General features: G+C 40.3%; 1 protein-coding gene across 1 annotated transcript in view; it reads left to right on the forward strand.

Moving 5' to 3' along the window:
- Positions 1-219: 219 nt before the first annotated feature.
- CPE (carboxypeptidase E) overlaps positions 220-17,602 on the forward strand; it is a 115,262-nt gene continuing 97,879 nt past the window's right edge. Inside the window, exon 1 of the mRNA XM_036112125.2 lies at positions 220-762. Within this exon, the coding sequence (XP_035968018.2) occupies positions 438-762 (325 nt within the window). The 5' untranslated portion in view covers positions 220-437. The remainder of the gene's footprint in view (positions 763-17,602) is intronic.

The following is a 17,602-nucleotide window of genomic DNA, read 5'->3' on the forward strand; positions in this document are numbered from 1 at the left end:
GAGTATTTTTCCACACGCAATGTCCTGGGTCTTTCAATGACAACAACGTTCCCAACGCATTCCGTAGCTGTCACTTCACCTGCGTCGTCCGCGGCGCCATTTGGCTCTTGACGTGGTTGCGAGCCAGCCACGCCAGCCGCCCTCCCCCGAGCCCCACCGAATCCCGCGGGCGCGCGCCGGCCCCCTCCTCGCAGTGGTTTCTCCTGCAGCTCCCCTGGGCTCGGCGGCCAGTAGTGCGGCCCGCCGAGCCGCCGCTTCGCCCCTCTCCTCTGGGTGGCCCCCGCGCGCGGCCGGCGCTCAGTGGGCCCGGGAAGGTGAGGCGTGCGGAGGCTGCTGCGGAACTTGGCTCCCTCCGCAGCGCCGGCCCGCGGAGTCCCCGAGCCCAGACAAAAGAGGCGGCGGGCGCAGGAAGGCGCGGGCGGCGGCGGCGCGGGGCGATGGCCGCGCGAGGAGGCCGGGCGCTGCTGGCGCTGTGCGTGGCACTGGCCGCCTGCGGGTGGCTGCTGGGTGCCGGAGCCCAGGAGCCCGGGGCGCCCGCGGCGCCCGCGGCGCCCGCGGCGGGCATGAGGCGGCGCCGGCGGCTGCAGCAGGAGGACGGCATCTCCTTCGAGTACCACCGTTACCCCGAGCTGCGCGAGGCGCTGGTGTCCGTGTGGCTGCAGTGCACCGCCATCAGCAGGATCTACACGGTGGGGCGCAGCTTCGAGGGCCGGGAGCTCCTGGTCATCGAGCTGTCCGACAACCCCGGTGTCCATGAGCCTGGTAAGAGCGCTGCACCCTGCCGTCTCTGGGGGCGTCTCGGAGGGCCGCAGAGGCTTGGACGTGGCGGTGGGGGCAGGGGGGAAAAAGGTGGGCCCAGGGGTGCCTTTTGGGAAAGGGCGCCTGGGGTGGAAGGTACAAGTGGAAGGAGGGATGCAGATACATGAACCTGACCTAGAGCGTTGCGGGTTGCCGGCTTCCCCATCTCTGCGGTCTTCCCCCCCCCCGGCCCCCCCGCCCAAGCCTTGCGCCCACCTCCAGCACTTAGTTCACCCTTGGTGAACATGGGCCCGGGAGGCGGGAGGGGAGCACGCAAATCCGCACGCCCGCAAAACCCGGCGGTCACTCTCACTCTGCTGCATCAAAGACCAGAAAGAATAATTGAGAGTCCTCAGAGAGGAGGTCGACCTTCCTTGCAGACAAGAGTAGAAAGGTAAGGTGCAGAAGCCAGGAACTTAGAGGAAACGAGGAATAGTCCTTTCCCATTTGTTTCCTCATTTCCAGAGGACAGGCTTGTTGGGTCCTGCAGGCTCTGCATACCCATCCCTACCTGTATGTGCTTATTAGGTATGCGCGCTGCTGTGAGCGGCGTGAACGGTATCGGCCGCACTGGGCGGTGGTGTGTGCAGACACATAGGTCTTCCTGCCGGGGTGGAAAAGTGGCCCTGACAGGCATTTCCATTCTGAAACTGCATACGGCCTAAGGAAAAAAGGAGTATTCCATTTTCTTGGCTTTAGCCAGTTGAGATGAGTAGTTTGTGACCGGGTTTTTATTTCAGCTGATGTTCCCATATAGCCATCTTATGCATCTTCCTTCTGAATGTGTTAAGGCACGTTTTATTTACGTTAAATGTGATTCATTTGGTATTAATAAATGGATTTAAAAAATGTTCTTGGGTCTTTTTTTCATTATGCTTCTGCTCTTTGGAAATGATGTAACTCTTCAAATGGTATAAGGCCTGGTCTTCTGATAGTAAAGGTACTGTTAAAATAATAAAGCCAGGCACCCCTATCCATTGTATTTTTAAAGGTAGAAATAAACTATGATGAACCAACACTAAAAAGCCACACTTTATAAGAGAAGATAAGTAGGTTAGAAATTTCTCCATCACTTTATAAGAGAAGATAAGTAGGTTAGAAATTTTCAGTGAACTAGTGTTAACAAACAAGATTCAACAGTAAATTTTAGAGATCTTATTGGCTCTATTCACCAATTCATGAATGGGTCAGCATCCACTCTAGTAGATAGAAGGGAGCTCCAAGGAGCTGTACAAAATGAAAAACTTTAATAGGCAAAAGGGAGCGGGAACAAGAAAGTTATACTAGGCAAAAAAAGCAGATTGATTATTGTAAGCTTACTTTCCTTTAGGGAATGGCAGGGATCTATCAGGCAGAATCCCTAACTAGTGCTGATCAGGTGTTTCCTAAGTGACTGGTTTAAGATTCCGTTTCTGGGACAGATAAAACTGCAAGTAAGTTCAGGGCACCCGGGTGGCTCAGTCATTGAGCGTCTGCCTTCGGCTCAGGTCAAGATCCCAGGGTCCTGGGATCGAGCCCCGCATTGGGCTCCCTGCTCCACGGGAAGCCTGCTTCTCCCTCTCCCACTCCCCCTGCATGTGTTCCCTCTCTCGCTGTGTCTCTCTCTGTCAAATAAATAAATAAAATCTTAAAAAAAAAAAAACCTGCAAGTAAGTTCAGTCTCTGATGTGGAGCTTAGCGTAAGTGAGTCCACCTTGGGCCTGTTGTCTTATTTCTAAAATTAGTAAATAGGTCTGATTAGTATGTAAGTTTGAGAGTACTGTATGAATTAACTTTTTAGGAAGTTGGAGAGTATTTGCCATCCTTAAATGATTTTCAAATTCCTTCTAGAGTAAAATATTTTAAGAAATGAAAAAGGAATATCCACACTTCTTCTGAGGTAGAAATGGATGCATTCAGTGTTTTTTTGAGCACCCCACACTCTAGGTGGGCCAAGTTCTATGCACTGTGCAGTGATACACAAGCTAGTCCTTGCCCTCTGGGGAACTGAGAAATAGGAATTGGAAGGGCAGTATGAAGGCTGCAAAAACAGTGTGGGAGGACTGGAGAAAGGACACCGGGGATGTTAGGTTATTGAAGACTGGATGACAAGAAGGCAGGAAAAGTGCAGTTACTGGAATTTACCATTGCCAGTGCAGCTTGAACAAATGTATGTTTTAACAGAGGCCCCTGCATCTAGGGGCAGTGTCTTAACTGTTTTTCACCTTGTAAGTATCTGTTTTTTGTTTGTTTGAAATAATATTTCTGATTAAGCTAGTAAGAAATAATATTTGGCTTAACAAAATCATTTACTTGATTAAAACTTTGATCAACTTGCCCATAATCATCTTACCTTCCAGTAAGAGAGAGGTGTCAAGTTTATTAGTTTTCTTAATCAAAATTCTTTTACTGGAGGTGCCTGGGTGGCTCAGTCGTTTAAGTGTCTGCCTTTGGCTCAGGTCATGATCCCAGGGTCCTGGGATTGAGCCCCGCATTGGGCTCCCTGCTTCTCCCTCTCCCTCTGCTCTCCCCCCACCCATGTTGTGCTCTCTCACTCTCGTTCTGTCTCAAATAAATAAAATCTTCATTAAAAAATTCTTTTTCTGAACTTTAAAAAAAGATAGCTAATGTCTAAGTATTTAGTTAGCATAATAGAAGAGCTCTCCCAAAACAAAACATCTGTACATAAAGCTTTCCCTGTGGTAGACCGGGCAAGTGAGAGGTTTACTTGGTTAAATTGGCAGGTTAGGGATGGAAGGTATTCGTTCACACCACCAGCTCTCTTCCTGAGCAGAAAGAAGTGATCATCATACTTGCATGGTACTAGGCTGTGGCCTGAGCTGAAACTTATCTACTGAAAATGATTTGTTCGGTCAGATAGTCTACATTTGAATTCATCCAAAGGGAAAGAAAATTCCATTTTGAATTGATCTGCCAGGAATATCCATGCCTATTCTGTCCTGGCACCGTAGGAATCAACTTGACTCTAGACTGGCTGAATGCTGGGTCTCAGTTATTATTTTGTATCTCTTGGAGACCTGCAAAATTGGATTGGAGAAGGGTTGTGCGTAGCTGCCATCCTCAGTTAGAAGAACTGCAAGTGGTCTTGGAACCAGTCTCATCTCACACTTTGTGAGTCTGGACCCCTGATGCAGGAGTAGGATGAGGGCTGGCTAAGATTGAGTCTCTGTCAAACTGGGCTCTTGGCTGATTCTAGATGCTCAGATGTGTTCCCTTAGATATGATACTTGCCAGGCCTCATCATGTTCCTTATTTTTCTTCCTGTTTGCTTATATCTTATACTTTTAAAATATTTCTGTGCATAGGGACTCAAGTTCTCAAACCCAAACATATGCTGTCCTAGGAATGCATATCCATCATTACAATACTCATAAAAGAACCTGTATTAATTTATGTCTAAACAATGAAATCTGTTTTCCCAGACCAGTCCTCCCAGAGTTAAACGGGAGTTAAGATTAGTTTATTTAAAACATGAATTCTTTAACATGTAGTTTAAGGTTGCTCTTGGGAAGCAAGTCTGATTTATAGCTAAAATGCTATCTTAGAAACATTCTTTAGAGCATAGATTTTTCTCTTTCAAAGGCTGGAATGATTATTTTGGACCTATTCCTTCCAAAATCTGTTAAAATTTAAAGTGTATGAATGCCAGTACGTATTTGCCAAATATTGTGATGGAACATTTAATGTTGGCAAAATTTCTATACAGATAAAAAAAAGAGGGGATTTTGATTATTTTGTATGACCTTTTTCATACCAGATTAGTATGTTATGTATTAGGGGGAAATGCTTATAACTGAGTAACACCTTACAGTTGGTGAACATAGATGTTAGATTCTGGAGAAGGATCTAGATGTGTACCACATATGGTCAAGGGTTATTTTTAGACCTGAGTGAGTTATTGCAGCTCTTGCCAGAAATTGTGTATTTGATTGACTTGTGATTGGCTTATGGAAGAGAGGAAATGGGACTGGCCTCTAACATTATATCCTGTGCTCAGGCAAAGTACCAGCTTTCTATGGAAACCGATTTGAGAGATAGCAAAGGAATCATCTGCCAGCATCTTACTTATTGACACAGCATGGGGGTGAAATCCCCACCTTGGCAGTCCCTTCCTTTGGGAAAGATTTTTTTTTTTTTTTTTAATTTTTTTATTGTTTTGTTAATCCCCATACATTACATCATTAGTTTTAGATATAGTGTTCCATGATTCATTGTTTGTGCATAACACCCAGTGCTCCATGCAGAACGTGCCCTCCTCAATACCCATCACCAGGCTAACCCATCCTCCCAACCCCCTCCCCTCTAGAACCCTCAGTTTGTTTTTCAGAGTCCATCGTCTCTCATGGTTCTTCTCCCCCTCCGATTTCCCCCCCTTCATTCTTCCCCTCCTGCTACATTCTTCTTCTTCTTTTTTTCTTTCTTAACATATATTGCATTATTTGTTTCAGAGGTACAGATCTGAGATTCAACAGTCCTGCACAATTCACAGCGCTTACCAGAACACATACCCTCCCCAGTGTCCATCACCCAGTCACCCCATCCCTCCCACCCCACCCCCCACTCCAGCAACCCTCAGTATGTTTCCTGAGATTAAGAATTCCTCATATCAGTGAGGTCATATGATACATGTCTTTCTCTGTTTGACTTATTTCGCTCAGCATAATACCCTCCAGTTCCATCCACGTCGTTGCAAATGGCAAGATCTTATTCCTTTTGATGGCTGCATAATATTCCATTGTATATATATACCACATCTTCTTTATCCATTCATCTGTTGATGGACATCTTGGCTCTTTCCACAGTTTGGCTATTGTGGACATTGCTGCTATAAACATCGGGGTGCACGTAGCCTTTCGGGTCCCTACTTTTGTATCTTTGGGGTAAATACCCAGTAGTGCAATTGCTGGATCATATGGTAGCTCTATTTTCAACTTTTTGAGGAACCTCCATACTGTTTTCCAGAGTGGCTGCACCAGCTTGCATTCCCACCAACAGTGTAGGAGGGTTCCCCTTTCTCCGCATCCCCGCCAACATCTGTCATTTCCTGACTTGTTAATTTTAGCCATTCTGACTGGTGTGAGGTGGTATCTCATTGAGGTTTTGATTTGGATTTCCCTGATGCCGAGCGATATTGAACACTTTTTCATGTGTCTGTTGGCCATTTGGATGTCTTCTTTGGAAAAATGTCTGTTCATGTCTTCTGCCCATTTCTTGATTGGATTCTTTGTTCTTTTGGTGTTGAGTTTGATGAGTTCTTTATAGATTTTGGATACTAGCCCTTTATCTGATATGTCATTTGCAAATATCTTCTCCCATTCTGTCAGTTGTCTTTTGGTTTTGTTGACTGTTTCCTTTGCTTTGCAAAAGCTTTTTATCTTGATGAAGTCCCAATAGTTCATTTTTGCCCTTGCTTCCCTTGCCTTTGGCGATGTTTCTAGGAAGAAGTTGCTGCGGCTGAGGTCGAAGAGGTTGCTGCCTGTGTTCTCCTTTAGGATTTTGATGGACTCCTGTCTCACATTGAGGTCTTTCAACCATTTGGAGTCTATTTTTGTGTGTGGTGTAAGGAAATGGTCCAGTTTCATTCTTCTGCATGTGGCTGTCCAATTTTCCCAACACCATTTGTTGAAGAGACTGTCTTTTTTCCATTGGACATTCTTTCCTGCTTTGTCAAAGATTAGTTGACCATAGAGTTGAGGGTCCATTTCTGGGCTCTCTATTCTGTTCCATTGATCTATGTGTCTGTTTTTGTGCCAGTACCATACTGTCTTGATGATGACAGCTTTGTAGTAGAGCTGGAAGTCTGGAATTGTGATGCCGCCAGCTTTGCTTTTCTTTTTCAACATTGGGAAAGATATTTTTGACAAATAGAAAAATAATCCCTCTAAGGGGTGACGTATAACCCAGTCTTTCCCAAAGTATGTTCAATGGAACATTAGTTCAGCTTGGCTTGAGAAATATTAGGTAAACAAAACTAAATAGGTTTGTTTATTGCACACCTTATCAGAGCCCTTGAATAAACAAACCTGTATTTTAAATCTCCAAGTTAGATATATAATATACAGTATTTTCCAATCTTTTTTCCCCATGGGACCCCACCTTTTTTTTTTTTCGAGGAACTTATTTTGGAACTAGTATTTCGTTATTTTGAGAAACAGAGCATTAGCATATTATCATTCATTAACATATTATGCAGGATTAATTGGACAATTCTGTAGCAGAGAGACTCATACAAGGTGTTCCTCAGTGGTGGAGAGCATATGGCTTCTGTTTTTTTCCTCCCTTAAACAGCTAGCATAGCGATTTGTGTAAATTCTTAGGATAGGCTTATTGACTTGAGAACACGGTCCTGAGGCAATCAGGCATAGGACAGATCATTTTGATAGGAAACATTAAAGTATCAAGTGCATCCCAGTTCCTTTATTGGTAAGTAGCTTTATGCTTTTAACTTCTGTCTACCTGTTTTTCTTATCTATAAAATAGGAATACTTAAAAACTCATAACCTCCCAGGGTTGCCGTGAGGCCGAAGCAGTATGGTATGTAGAAAATAATTCCATGAAGTTGCTTGCATCTAGTTATTAAGAAGATGGGCTCATTTGTTAAATTTTTTTCTGCAATTTCAGTCGATCTGGAAAACGTGCTCCATTGGCTTTGCCCACTTGGAGCGGCCTCCTGGCGGTGTCGGCCGTCACATGGGAGCTCTACGTGTTTACCTGTTCTGATGGACGGCCCCCAAGGACTTTTCCCCTCTTATCACTGTTTCTTGTTCGCACATGTTTGCCTTTTCTCGATTTTTAAAACGTGAGGCGTTCCTGCTTCTCTTCAGTTTTACATCTTAATTTGCTTCATTCAGTAGGAACAGTGAACGTGTTCATGGGTGTTTGAGAACGTCTTTACGGTTATTTCTTCACGGAGCTAAATAAATCCAGGGCAATTCCAAGATTTACTCTGGCAAACTAACTTATTTTTCCAAAAAAATCTATAATGAAACTGCTCAGGTCCTGACTACTTTATTCTTTTACAGCCTCAGTGTAAGTGAAAGCTCTTTAAAACCTCCTTCCTCACCCCTCCCTAATTTTCTTACTCCCATTTCTTTGTTTTCCAGAGTTCTTTGAAGAGCTATCATGTAAAGGTTTCTACTATATGCACCGATGTCAGGGGCCTTTTGTTCAAACCCTGTCTCTTCCTATTTTTAATTAATCGCTCTTGGGTAAATTACTTAACTGCTCTGTAAGTCCTAAATTCGTCACCTATGAAATGACAATAATGTGATGATTCAGTGAAGTAGTAAATATAAAGTCCTTAGTTCAACATGTGTCAACAATTATTACCTCTATTATGGTCTTTCCCAATGTTGGTCTAAATGCTCCCCAGTAGACTGTGAGCTTTTTGTGGTCACGGATGGTGTTTATCCCAAACGTTTAGTACTCTGTGTAGGACATAGTGGCCACTCAGGGAACGTTTGTGGAATAAATGAAATTTCTCAAACAGGCCAAAAATGTGCATCACAAAACAAAGCTGTGTTGAAGGTCAATGTTGATTTTATGCCTGGTGGCATACCAGCAGTAGGATCACAAGAAAGGATGGAACTGATATTTTTCTTATGTATATACTTCTGTTTTATTGTGATGCATCCAGTTTTGCATAATGGGGAGAAATCCACCCACCTATCAGTGATGGCTTGTTGTGTTTGTTGTCTGCTACAACTGGACTCTTCTCTTGAGACATTTTAGAAAATTAGGTGGCTTTTTAAGCATTAACTAAAAGTTCTAAAGATAACCAGTAAAAATGTACTTAGTAAAATTTTTGACCTTTAGAAAATCTGCTTGAGCCCTTTAGTGTTGTGTACTAAGAACTGTGTGCTCCTTTGAAGGTGGAAGGCATACATCCCAGGTTTTAATTTTTCCTTCCCTCATGAAATGGCATTCAAATCATGCCCCTGAAAATGCCATAGAGGAGGAGGTTTATCTGAAAGCCAGCTGATGGGTCAAAAGAGCTCAAATTTGAAATGCGTTTAAATTTACTCTTTCCTTCCCTTCTTGTTAATTACAGGAATTGCTGCCAGTCCATTCTTCTGAATGTTTCTCTTTCTTTCAAAATTCAGGATATGGTGTTTTGTAGGCGATCCAGCGACCAGCTCTTTCTAATAAAATGTGGCGTCAGAGAAGATCCTGTCTGTGTTACCAGTGCCTTTTATTATTTTCAAATGATTACCTACATCTTTAAATGTCTTCAAATAGTAATCCTGGAAGGATAAGGTGGCTCGCGTAGAGTGTTACAGAGCTGACTCTTAAATGAGAAATGAATGAATTATAGTAATAATTCAGCAACAATTCTCCACTGCCAGTAAATATTTTGTGTTTTTTAATAGAAATCTGTTTACTATAAAGTCACTGCCGAGCATCATAGTCCTATTATAATAATAACAATAATAATACCTCTCATTTTTAAGACATTTGCTTTCAAACGAAGACTAATTATTTAAAAAATGGATGCAGATCACTCATTTTATTTATTTATTTTTTTTTTTAAAGATTTTATTTATTTATTTGAGAGAGAGAGTGAGAGAGAGAGAGAGCATGAGAGGGGGGAGGGTAAGAGGGAGAAGCAGACTCCCCGCTGAGCAGGTAGCCCGATGCGGGACTCAATCCCGGGACTCCAGGATCATGACCTGAGCCGAAGGCAGTCGCTTAACCAACTGAGCCACCCAGGCGCCCCTAGATCACTCATTTTAAAAAAATGAGACTAAGTATAACCTTTAACTTAAATCCAGGTTCCTAAAATAATCCCTTGCTGTTCAGGGAATTGGGAAAAACAACAATTATCTCATGTATTTGCATATGCAGGCAAACACTCAGATGTTCACATCCCAGAATGGTGCTGTCTGATTGGACTACCCAGTTCCTCTTACTACATTAAATTATTCAAAACCAGAAAATCTTCTCTTTACTACACAGCTGCTACTCACTGCCATTGTCCATTTTTTTTCCCCAAGAAATATTTTGTTTCTGGAGCTCAGCTCAACATCTTGCACAAATCATAAGCTTGACCGTGAGTTCAGGGTAGGAAAAGCTCAATATAAATGTTGGGCTGTCACCTCCCTGACCAAATTTCTGAATACCTTTTTTTCTTTTTCTTTTTCTCTTTCTTTTTCTAGCCAAGGGGTAGTTTTAAAAATGGCCTTTTCTCATAACCATTATAAAAAATTGCTATTTAACATTCCAAGATGAAGGCAACTTTCCAAAATGAAAAGAGAATTAGGCTTTTGTCGGTGTAGTTAATATTTTTAATTTAATTTAGAGAATATTTACTGAATACCCACTATGTATATGCTATTTTATTTTCTCTTCCAGTCACCCTTTCAGGCAGTTCCTTTGCATATCTTGAAATGAGCTATTTAGTTTCTTGACTTGGATTCACTTTTTTTTAAAAAAAAGATTTATTTATTTGAGAGAGAGAGAGTGCACAAGTGGGGGGAAGGGCAGAGGGAGACAGAGAAGCAGGCTCCCCACTGAGCGCATAGCCTGACTCAGGGCTTGATCCCATGACCCTGAGATCATGACCTGAGCCAAAACCAAGAGTCAGACACTTAACTGACTGAAACACCCGGGCGCACCCTGGATTCACTCTTTCACACATGTTGAGCTTAATTTACATGCTGTATAACCATTGGGCATTCTCCTTCATTCTGTATAAAATGTGTGCTCCATATAGATGCAAGGGTCGAAGAGCTTCCTATTCTGTTCTTGATGTAGCAAGCATAAAAACAGTATCTGTAGGGGAAACTACTGGAAATGTTAGACATTTGCAAAATAAAATGTCTTCTGTCCTTTTTTTGTGTGTTTTAGGTGCAGTGTGGGCCATATGTTTTAAAGTACAAACAGTCTTTTTTTTTTTTTTAAAGATTTTATTTATTTATTTGACATAGAGATAGAAGAGCACAAGCAGAGGGAGTGGCAGAGGGAGAGGGAGAAGCAGGCTCTGCACTGAGCAGGGAACCCGATGCGGGACTCGATCCCAGGACCCTGAGATCATGACCTGAGCCGAAGGCAGACGCTTAACCATCTGAGCCACCCAGGCGCCCAAAGTACAAACAGTCTTATTGAAATAGTTTCATTTGTCTCAAACTGTGACATTGTTCAGCACAGATCCTTATCTATCTATCTATTTATTTATTTATTTATTTTAAGTTTATGAGAAGGAACCAGTCTCATTCACTGTGGGAACTCAGTCAATATTAAGCCAGATTCTTCCCATAATCAGCTTTATGGGAATTAAGTTAACAGACTTTTGGGAAACTGCACTAACTTCACACAGACAATAGGACCTTTATAGTGCTCACCCAAAGAGAAATCTGCTTATTGTATTTTCTCAAGAGTCAAATTCAGTTTTTGGAAAATGCTAAAGCAATACAAAATATAGATAAATAATTCACATGTGAGTGTTATATGGATGCATAGTGAATGATACTATATAGACAAATAGACTAAAATACTATATAGACATATAGGTTTTGTCTAGATGATGGCAAGATAATCATGAGTGGAGCTATCATTTTAAATTATTTTAACTTTCAAATTGGCTTATTTATATTTATAGATTTCAGTTGCATCTGTAAAATAGCCTTCATTTTCCTTGTTTTTACTCCCACCCATAGCTACTATCAGGAAATAAAGAGTCTTCTCTTTTATCTAAGTGGCTTATTAAAAAAAAAAAGTCTTGGGGTGCCTTGTTGGCTCAGTTGGAAGAGCTAGCAATGGTTGAGTTTGAGCCCCATGGTTGGGGGTTGAGATTTCTTAAAAATAAAATCTTAAAAGTTTTTTTTTCAAAAGCTTTCTTCTTTCAGGAAGTTTTCTTGAGTTACTGTTGCTTTCTCTAAATCTGGTCAGGTGTTCCACCAGGGTTTTAAATAGTTGGCCAATTTTGCCTTTACTTTTATGAGGATTCTAACTAGATCCCCTCTGAGGTAGGTTTGAAGAACCTCACTGGTTAATGTGGTCCCACATTTTCTCCTCTTCCTTTCTTCTGTGGATATTAAAAAAGAGTAGTCATCTGAATAACAATTGAGAGGCTTTTGTCTGTGAACTTTGGGTTGTAAACACGAAGGGATGTGTACATGCTCATTTACTGCCAAGCATTTATTCCGTAGCTCCCCATCTCTTTGTAAACAATCTCTAGTTTGATCCTACATGAACCGATTTTCCATACCTGCTACAGGTGAGGAATTGGAGAATATATATCTTTATGGGAACTTAAAGATGCAGAAAGAGTCTGCCTATTGTTGAAAAAAAAAAAGCATTTAAGAGAAAAATTAAAAAAGTAAATTTATTTTTTTTTAAGATTTTGTCACAAGTGATCTTAATTAATCCCCTGTAAAAATGCACATATATTGCTGTTATTTATGTATGAGGAAGGACTTAGCAAATATTAAGAATAGTTACACTATAAAAAGGACAGGTAACTTGAGGAGTTTATTTTTTAAGATCAAGACCCTGAGATCAAGAGTCACATGCTCTACCGAGTGAGCCAGCCAGGCACCCCTCAAGGGGGTTATTTTTAAGAAGTGTAATGGGGCTGCGGCAGGAACCATCTGAGTCCTTCATAGGCGCATTTGGGGTAAGTGTATACTGCCTTTGTTTATCATACAGAGACAGCCTATTATCACCTATACAAAAAAGCCAAATTTTCCTGGCTGTCATGTCCTTAGCACTCTTCATTTCTTTTACGACAAAAATCAGAGAATTACCAACTCCAATTTGTCTTGAAAATTAGATGAGGATAGGTCATAAAGCTAGCGATATGGGTAAGTCATCATTGCTCTCTTCTTTAAGTTTTGCAGTTCATGAAATAAAAATTATTATAGTGGCTCAACATGGCAGTTGAGGTGGTGAGAAAAATTACCCTAAACATCTTCAGCTTTGGATGTCACATTTGACCAGAACTTCAGTCATCTGTGGTGGTAACCCCCAACATTACCCACATTTCTTTGGGCAGGTAACCCCAAAACTGTGTGGCTTGACATAGCTGTTTCCCTTTGGCGTAAGAATCTTAAACCTTAAGGAGATTTAGAAATAATTTATGTATTATTGGAGTTTTAAGTGCTTTTAAAACTTAAAATGTTTAATAAAATCTGGTAGATTCCAATGTCTAAAGATTAGCCTTGTAATTCCAGTGGGAAAATGTGTCAATTATGATTTTTAAGCTGAAATTTTAACAAGTTTGTAAAATGTATTAGAACACTGAGAGAACTTAAGAATCACCATGTCTGGGGCAGGGCGTGGGAGAAATGGGCTAACTGTTTTGTTGTGTTTTGTTTAGTTTAAATAAAACTAAAAGAAAGAATGACCATGTACATTTAATGTATTAGATTAACCATATTATTTAAGAAGTTAGGAGTGTTTGTCAGTCAGTCAAACAAGAGACTTAAAAAGGAAATTAAATATATTAAATTTATTTTTACAGTTTGAAATTTTTAAGACAATTTAATGAAGTGACCAAATTTCCCTTTAAGGTCAGATTATAGAATCTGCTGGATTTGCAAACACATCAATACGACTTGTAAACTGAACTTAAATGCTAATGGAATAACTAGGATTTTGAATTTATAATTTGTACCTCTACTAAGTTGAATGTTGAATTAAACCAAGTTAAATTCTACATCTTTTTTATTCCCATAAGTCCCTCTCTGAGGCATCAGAAAGCTTGCACTTACCATGAGTGTCTGCATGCAGGGCTCAGAGCTTAGTCCCCTGAAAGAATTTTTGCTTCCAAATTCATGAGCTGTAGGAGATTTTGGAGGTGTTGAGCATTTGCAAAATATCTGATAAATATCCTTCTATGTGTTAATGCATGGGAAGGATTCTATAAACTCTCCTTAAATTTACTTTCTCCAAATTAGAACAACCTCTGGGCTGAGTGTTGCTTGGAAGAGTCTCCCCAGTATGTAGCTGGCGTGCGGTTGATTCCAGTGTTCCACTGTCCACGGTCGTGTCTGGGATTAAAAGAGTTTAATGTTTTCATAGCTGTGAGTGATACACAATTTTACTGTACCTCTCAAATCCATTTCAACAACTAATTTTCTCTCCCCTGGTCACTGTGGACTGAACTGGAGAACCTTCATTAAAAGAGTATAGTAATTTTACTCCTGTGTCTAAATTGGTGGTCTGTATGTCGAGGACAACTCTAAGCCTTGCACTAGCTGTAAAAACTGTGAATTATGTGTCAGTTATTTTTAATATTTCTGAGACCCTTTTTTTTTTTTTTAGATGTAGTGTTCCATGATTCATTGTTTGTGCATAACACCCAGTGCTCCATGCAGAACGTGCCCTCTTTAACACCCATCACCAGGCTAACCCATCCTCCCACCCCCCTCCCCTCTAGAACCCTCAGTTTGTTTCTCAGAGTCCATCGTCTCTCATGGTTCGTCTCCCCCTCTGATTTCCTCCCCTTCATTCTTCCCCTCCTGCTATATTCTTCTTTTTTTTTTTTTCTTAACATATATTCTGAGACCCTTTTTTTCCATTATTTTTAGACTTCTGGGTATGCTTTTTTATTGTTGATTCAGATTGCTGGATAGATGGGAGTTGGGGGTACTTGGTACTGTTCTAATAAACATTTCTGCTTCTGTTTTGACTCTACTTCAATTTGCACAAACTGTATCCTAAAAAATTACATGTAACTCCCAGGAACATTAAGTATTTTTTCCTGAGTAGTTTTAAAACTCTTATTGGTGCTGTTGGTATTTTAACATTGAAGCTGAGCCACTGATTGCTAGAATTTCAATGACCTGTGTGGGCAGGGAGAGGGAATGAATGAGAGTGTGTTTCCTAAATGAATGTACAGAAAGGTGAGACTGGCTGCTATTTCCCCCAGAATTCATAGAACAGAGTTAATGTATTTATGGACTCTGTAAAGACAGCAACATAAGCAAAGCATTTATACCCCTGCCAACCTTTCCAAGAGGCCAGGAAGGCTCTCAGTTTAGAACGTACCACCTTTTCCATGATCTCAGTTCCCAGACCAAGGTAATAAGACCTTTATTATCAAAAAGGCCCTACTAACAACTTGCAGGTATAAATCACCCTAATTGGACAACTAAAGACATTCATTCCCTAGGCATTTAGAAATACCCGATAGAAGTGCTTTTAAACCACTTCACGTTTGGATGTCAAACTCTGGGTAGTAGAGGTCAGTAATTGATGTGCATCTTTTATTACTGTGCTTCGTTATATCTGTATCTCTAATGGACCTCGTTAATAATAAGCAGGTACTTGCTCTATGACTGACGTTCTGCATATTGAAGAGATACTTACAAAAGGGAGCAAGAAACAGCAGTATTTTACCAAGTACTTAATGTGAAGTATTGACTCAAATTCTGCAAGGAGTTGAGAGAGAAATCATGAAGGACTTTCAGAAGGAGGGGGATTTGAGCAGGTCTTAAAGTGAATCACATCTGGAAAGTAGAAGATACATGCCAGTATAAGATTATTCTTGTGTCTCTTTCTTTACTGCCCCTGTTAGTGGTGATATATAAGTCTTCAATAATGGTTGTGACAGATAATTACATTAACGTGAAATTTCCACCTTGTTAGAGAGAATATAATGTTTAGGGTGTTGTCCGTTGGGGTCAATTTCCCTCCCCAGGAGGATAAAACTATTTGGGATGGAGCTTATGCTAACATTATATATTATAACGTAATGTATGTGTATATAATATAACATATACAAGATGTAACATTATGTATATATTTATATATACCTTATATATAACATTTCATATAAATTAAGCATATAAAATGATATGGTTATATTAGATATCATATAATTATACTAAGCATATAATATATATTATATTGTAATAAGCAACAATTGATTACCTGTATTTTTTCACCTCTATGTAGCTATTACTGGACACTCCCTAAAAGTTATGGAGTAAAAAGATGTTAAGTAATTTTGATTTTGTTAGGCTAATTTCCCGCAGTTAGATATAGCTCAGTTATATTTGACTATACATTTCAAAAACTATCCTTAACAACAAATAAAAACAACACAAAAAAATGATGTAGTTTGATATTGAAGAGAATTCAGCCCATGGCTTTTCTTCATGCATTGGCAGACATTCCAGAACTTTCATCCAGATGCATTTGTGTAACATTTGAATAATGATCATGTAGTTTGTCGGATGCTTTTGGGAGAGAAATTCACTATGCAGAAATATTTAGTATTTAACTAATTTTTCAAATTACAGGTTTTTGATTAGAGTAAAATTATTTTAAATTGCTCCTAATGTTAAACCCAATCTTTATTAGTGTTACATAGAATTGTGAAACGGAATCATATAATATTTTTTTCCTATCTGGAAGAAACACTCTCATTTTATAGATGATTACGTTGTGCTCCAGAGAGAGATTAAACCACCTCCTTAAGCTTTTGTAGCCTAGGAGGCCTAGAACCCATTTCCTGATAGACAGTTGGGCTTTCTTTTTAGAGTATTTCCCATAACAATGTATACAGAAAGGGGAATTAACATAACTATTTCTTATGTGGCCATTGAGGGTCAAGAGCTATCTGCATGGACTGAAGTCTGGGAGGGAGTTTACAGGAATGTAACTTATCAGTGTTTTCATTTCCTTACAACAGAGTTTCCTGCCTGTGTGCTGTTAAATGGGTATGGGTGTGCTGAAGGTGGATGGACAGGGCCTGGGGTGGCCAGAGGGTGTGTTAAGTGGCAAAATCAGGAAAGGATTGAAATAAATCACTTTAGCATACTCTAAGTGTATGTAGAAAATGTTATTTTTTTGGGGGGGGGCAGTAGAATCCACTCTCTAGGAAGAAGCAAGCTTGTGTTGGAAGACCACTCTGATGAACTCTTGTAAGGGCTGGGCCTTCGGTGCTGAGGAATGGGCTAAATTAAATAAAAAGGAGAGGTACATTTTCAGAGGCTGTGTGGACAGTCAGAGAGGGAGAGAAAGACTTAATGGCTGGTGGCTTAAGAGAAACTTTGGGGACGATAGAAATGTCAAATGGGGAAGTCAGCCGAATCTACTATGCTCTGTGATGCTTTGTGGAGATTACTTTGGGAGATGAGATGAGGTACTTAATCTTGCTTCAAGATGAGCCCTGGCAAAACCAGAGGTTGTCCAAGGAAGGACAGTTACATATACATTAAAATACACTTAGGAGAATTTATTAACAAAGGTCAGATATGCACAGTGCTTCCTAGACTACATAAAGGCAATTTTTTGGGAATGTAATCCAGACATCTCCCATCTCACTGCCCATTTACAGTAAAGTCTTAAGATCCCTGAGTTGTATATTCCAAATTAGAATCCTAGTCCTAGGAGAGTGTCAACATTGGGGGAGGGCCTTTGTGAGGGTATTGTGGTTCGTAAGACCACCTCAAGGTTTGTGCGTCGTGTGCAGAATGACTCATATGTTGTTGGAGGTTGGGGTGTGGAATATAAATAACTGATATTGGGTGAGGTTTCCTTTTAAAAATAGCACTTGTGTTGGCCTGTTCATGTGTCTACATTAAATTGTAATGTGAAAAAATTACTTGTGCTAAAGAGGAGGACATATTTTTTGAGAATTTTTTCAAACCAACAATCAGCAGAGTTCCTTAAAGAATTTTATTTCTATATTTGTGAGTGTTTTATAAAACATTACAGCGGTAGAAGACTTATTGATATTATTGTGCATATCTAATAAATAAGCTATATTAAAAGAATAAATATTCATAGGAACTATAGGAACTATACCTGGAAAAAAGTGCCCCCTTAAATTACTGTACAGAAAATAATGGTATGC

Source organism: Halichoerus grypus, chromosome 3 (assembly GCF_964656455.1).
Source record: "Halichoerus grypus chromosome 3, mHalGry1.hap1.1, whole genome shotgun sequence".
NCBI classification, from domain to species: Eukaryota; Metazoa; Chordata; class Mammalia; order Carnivora; family Phocidae; genus Halichoerus; species Halichoerus grypus.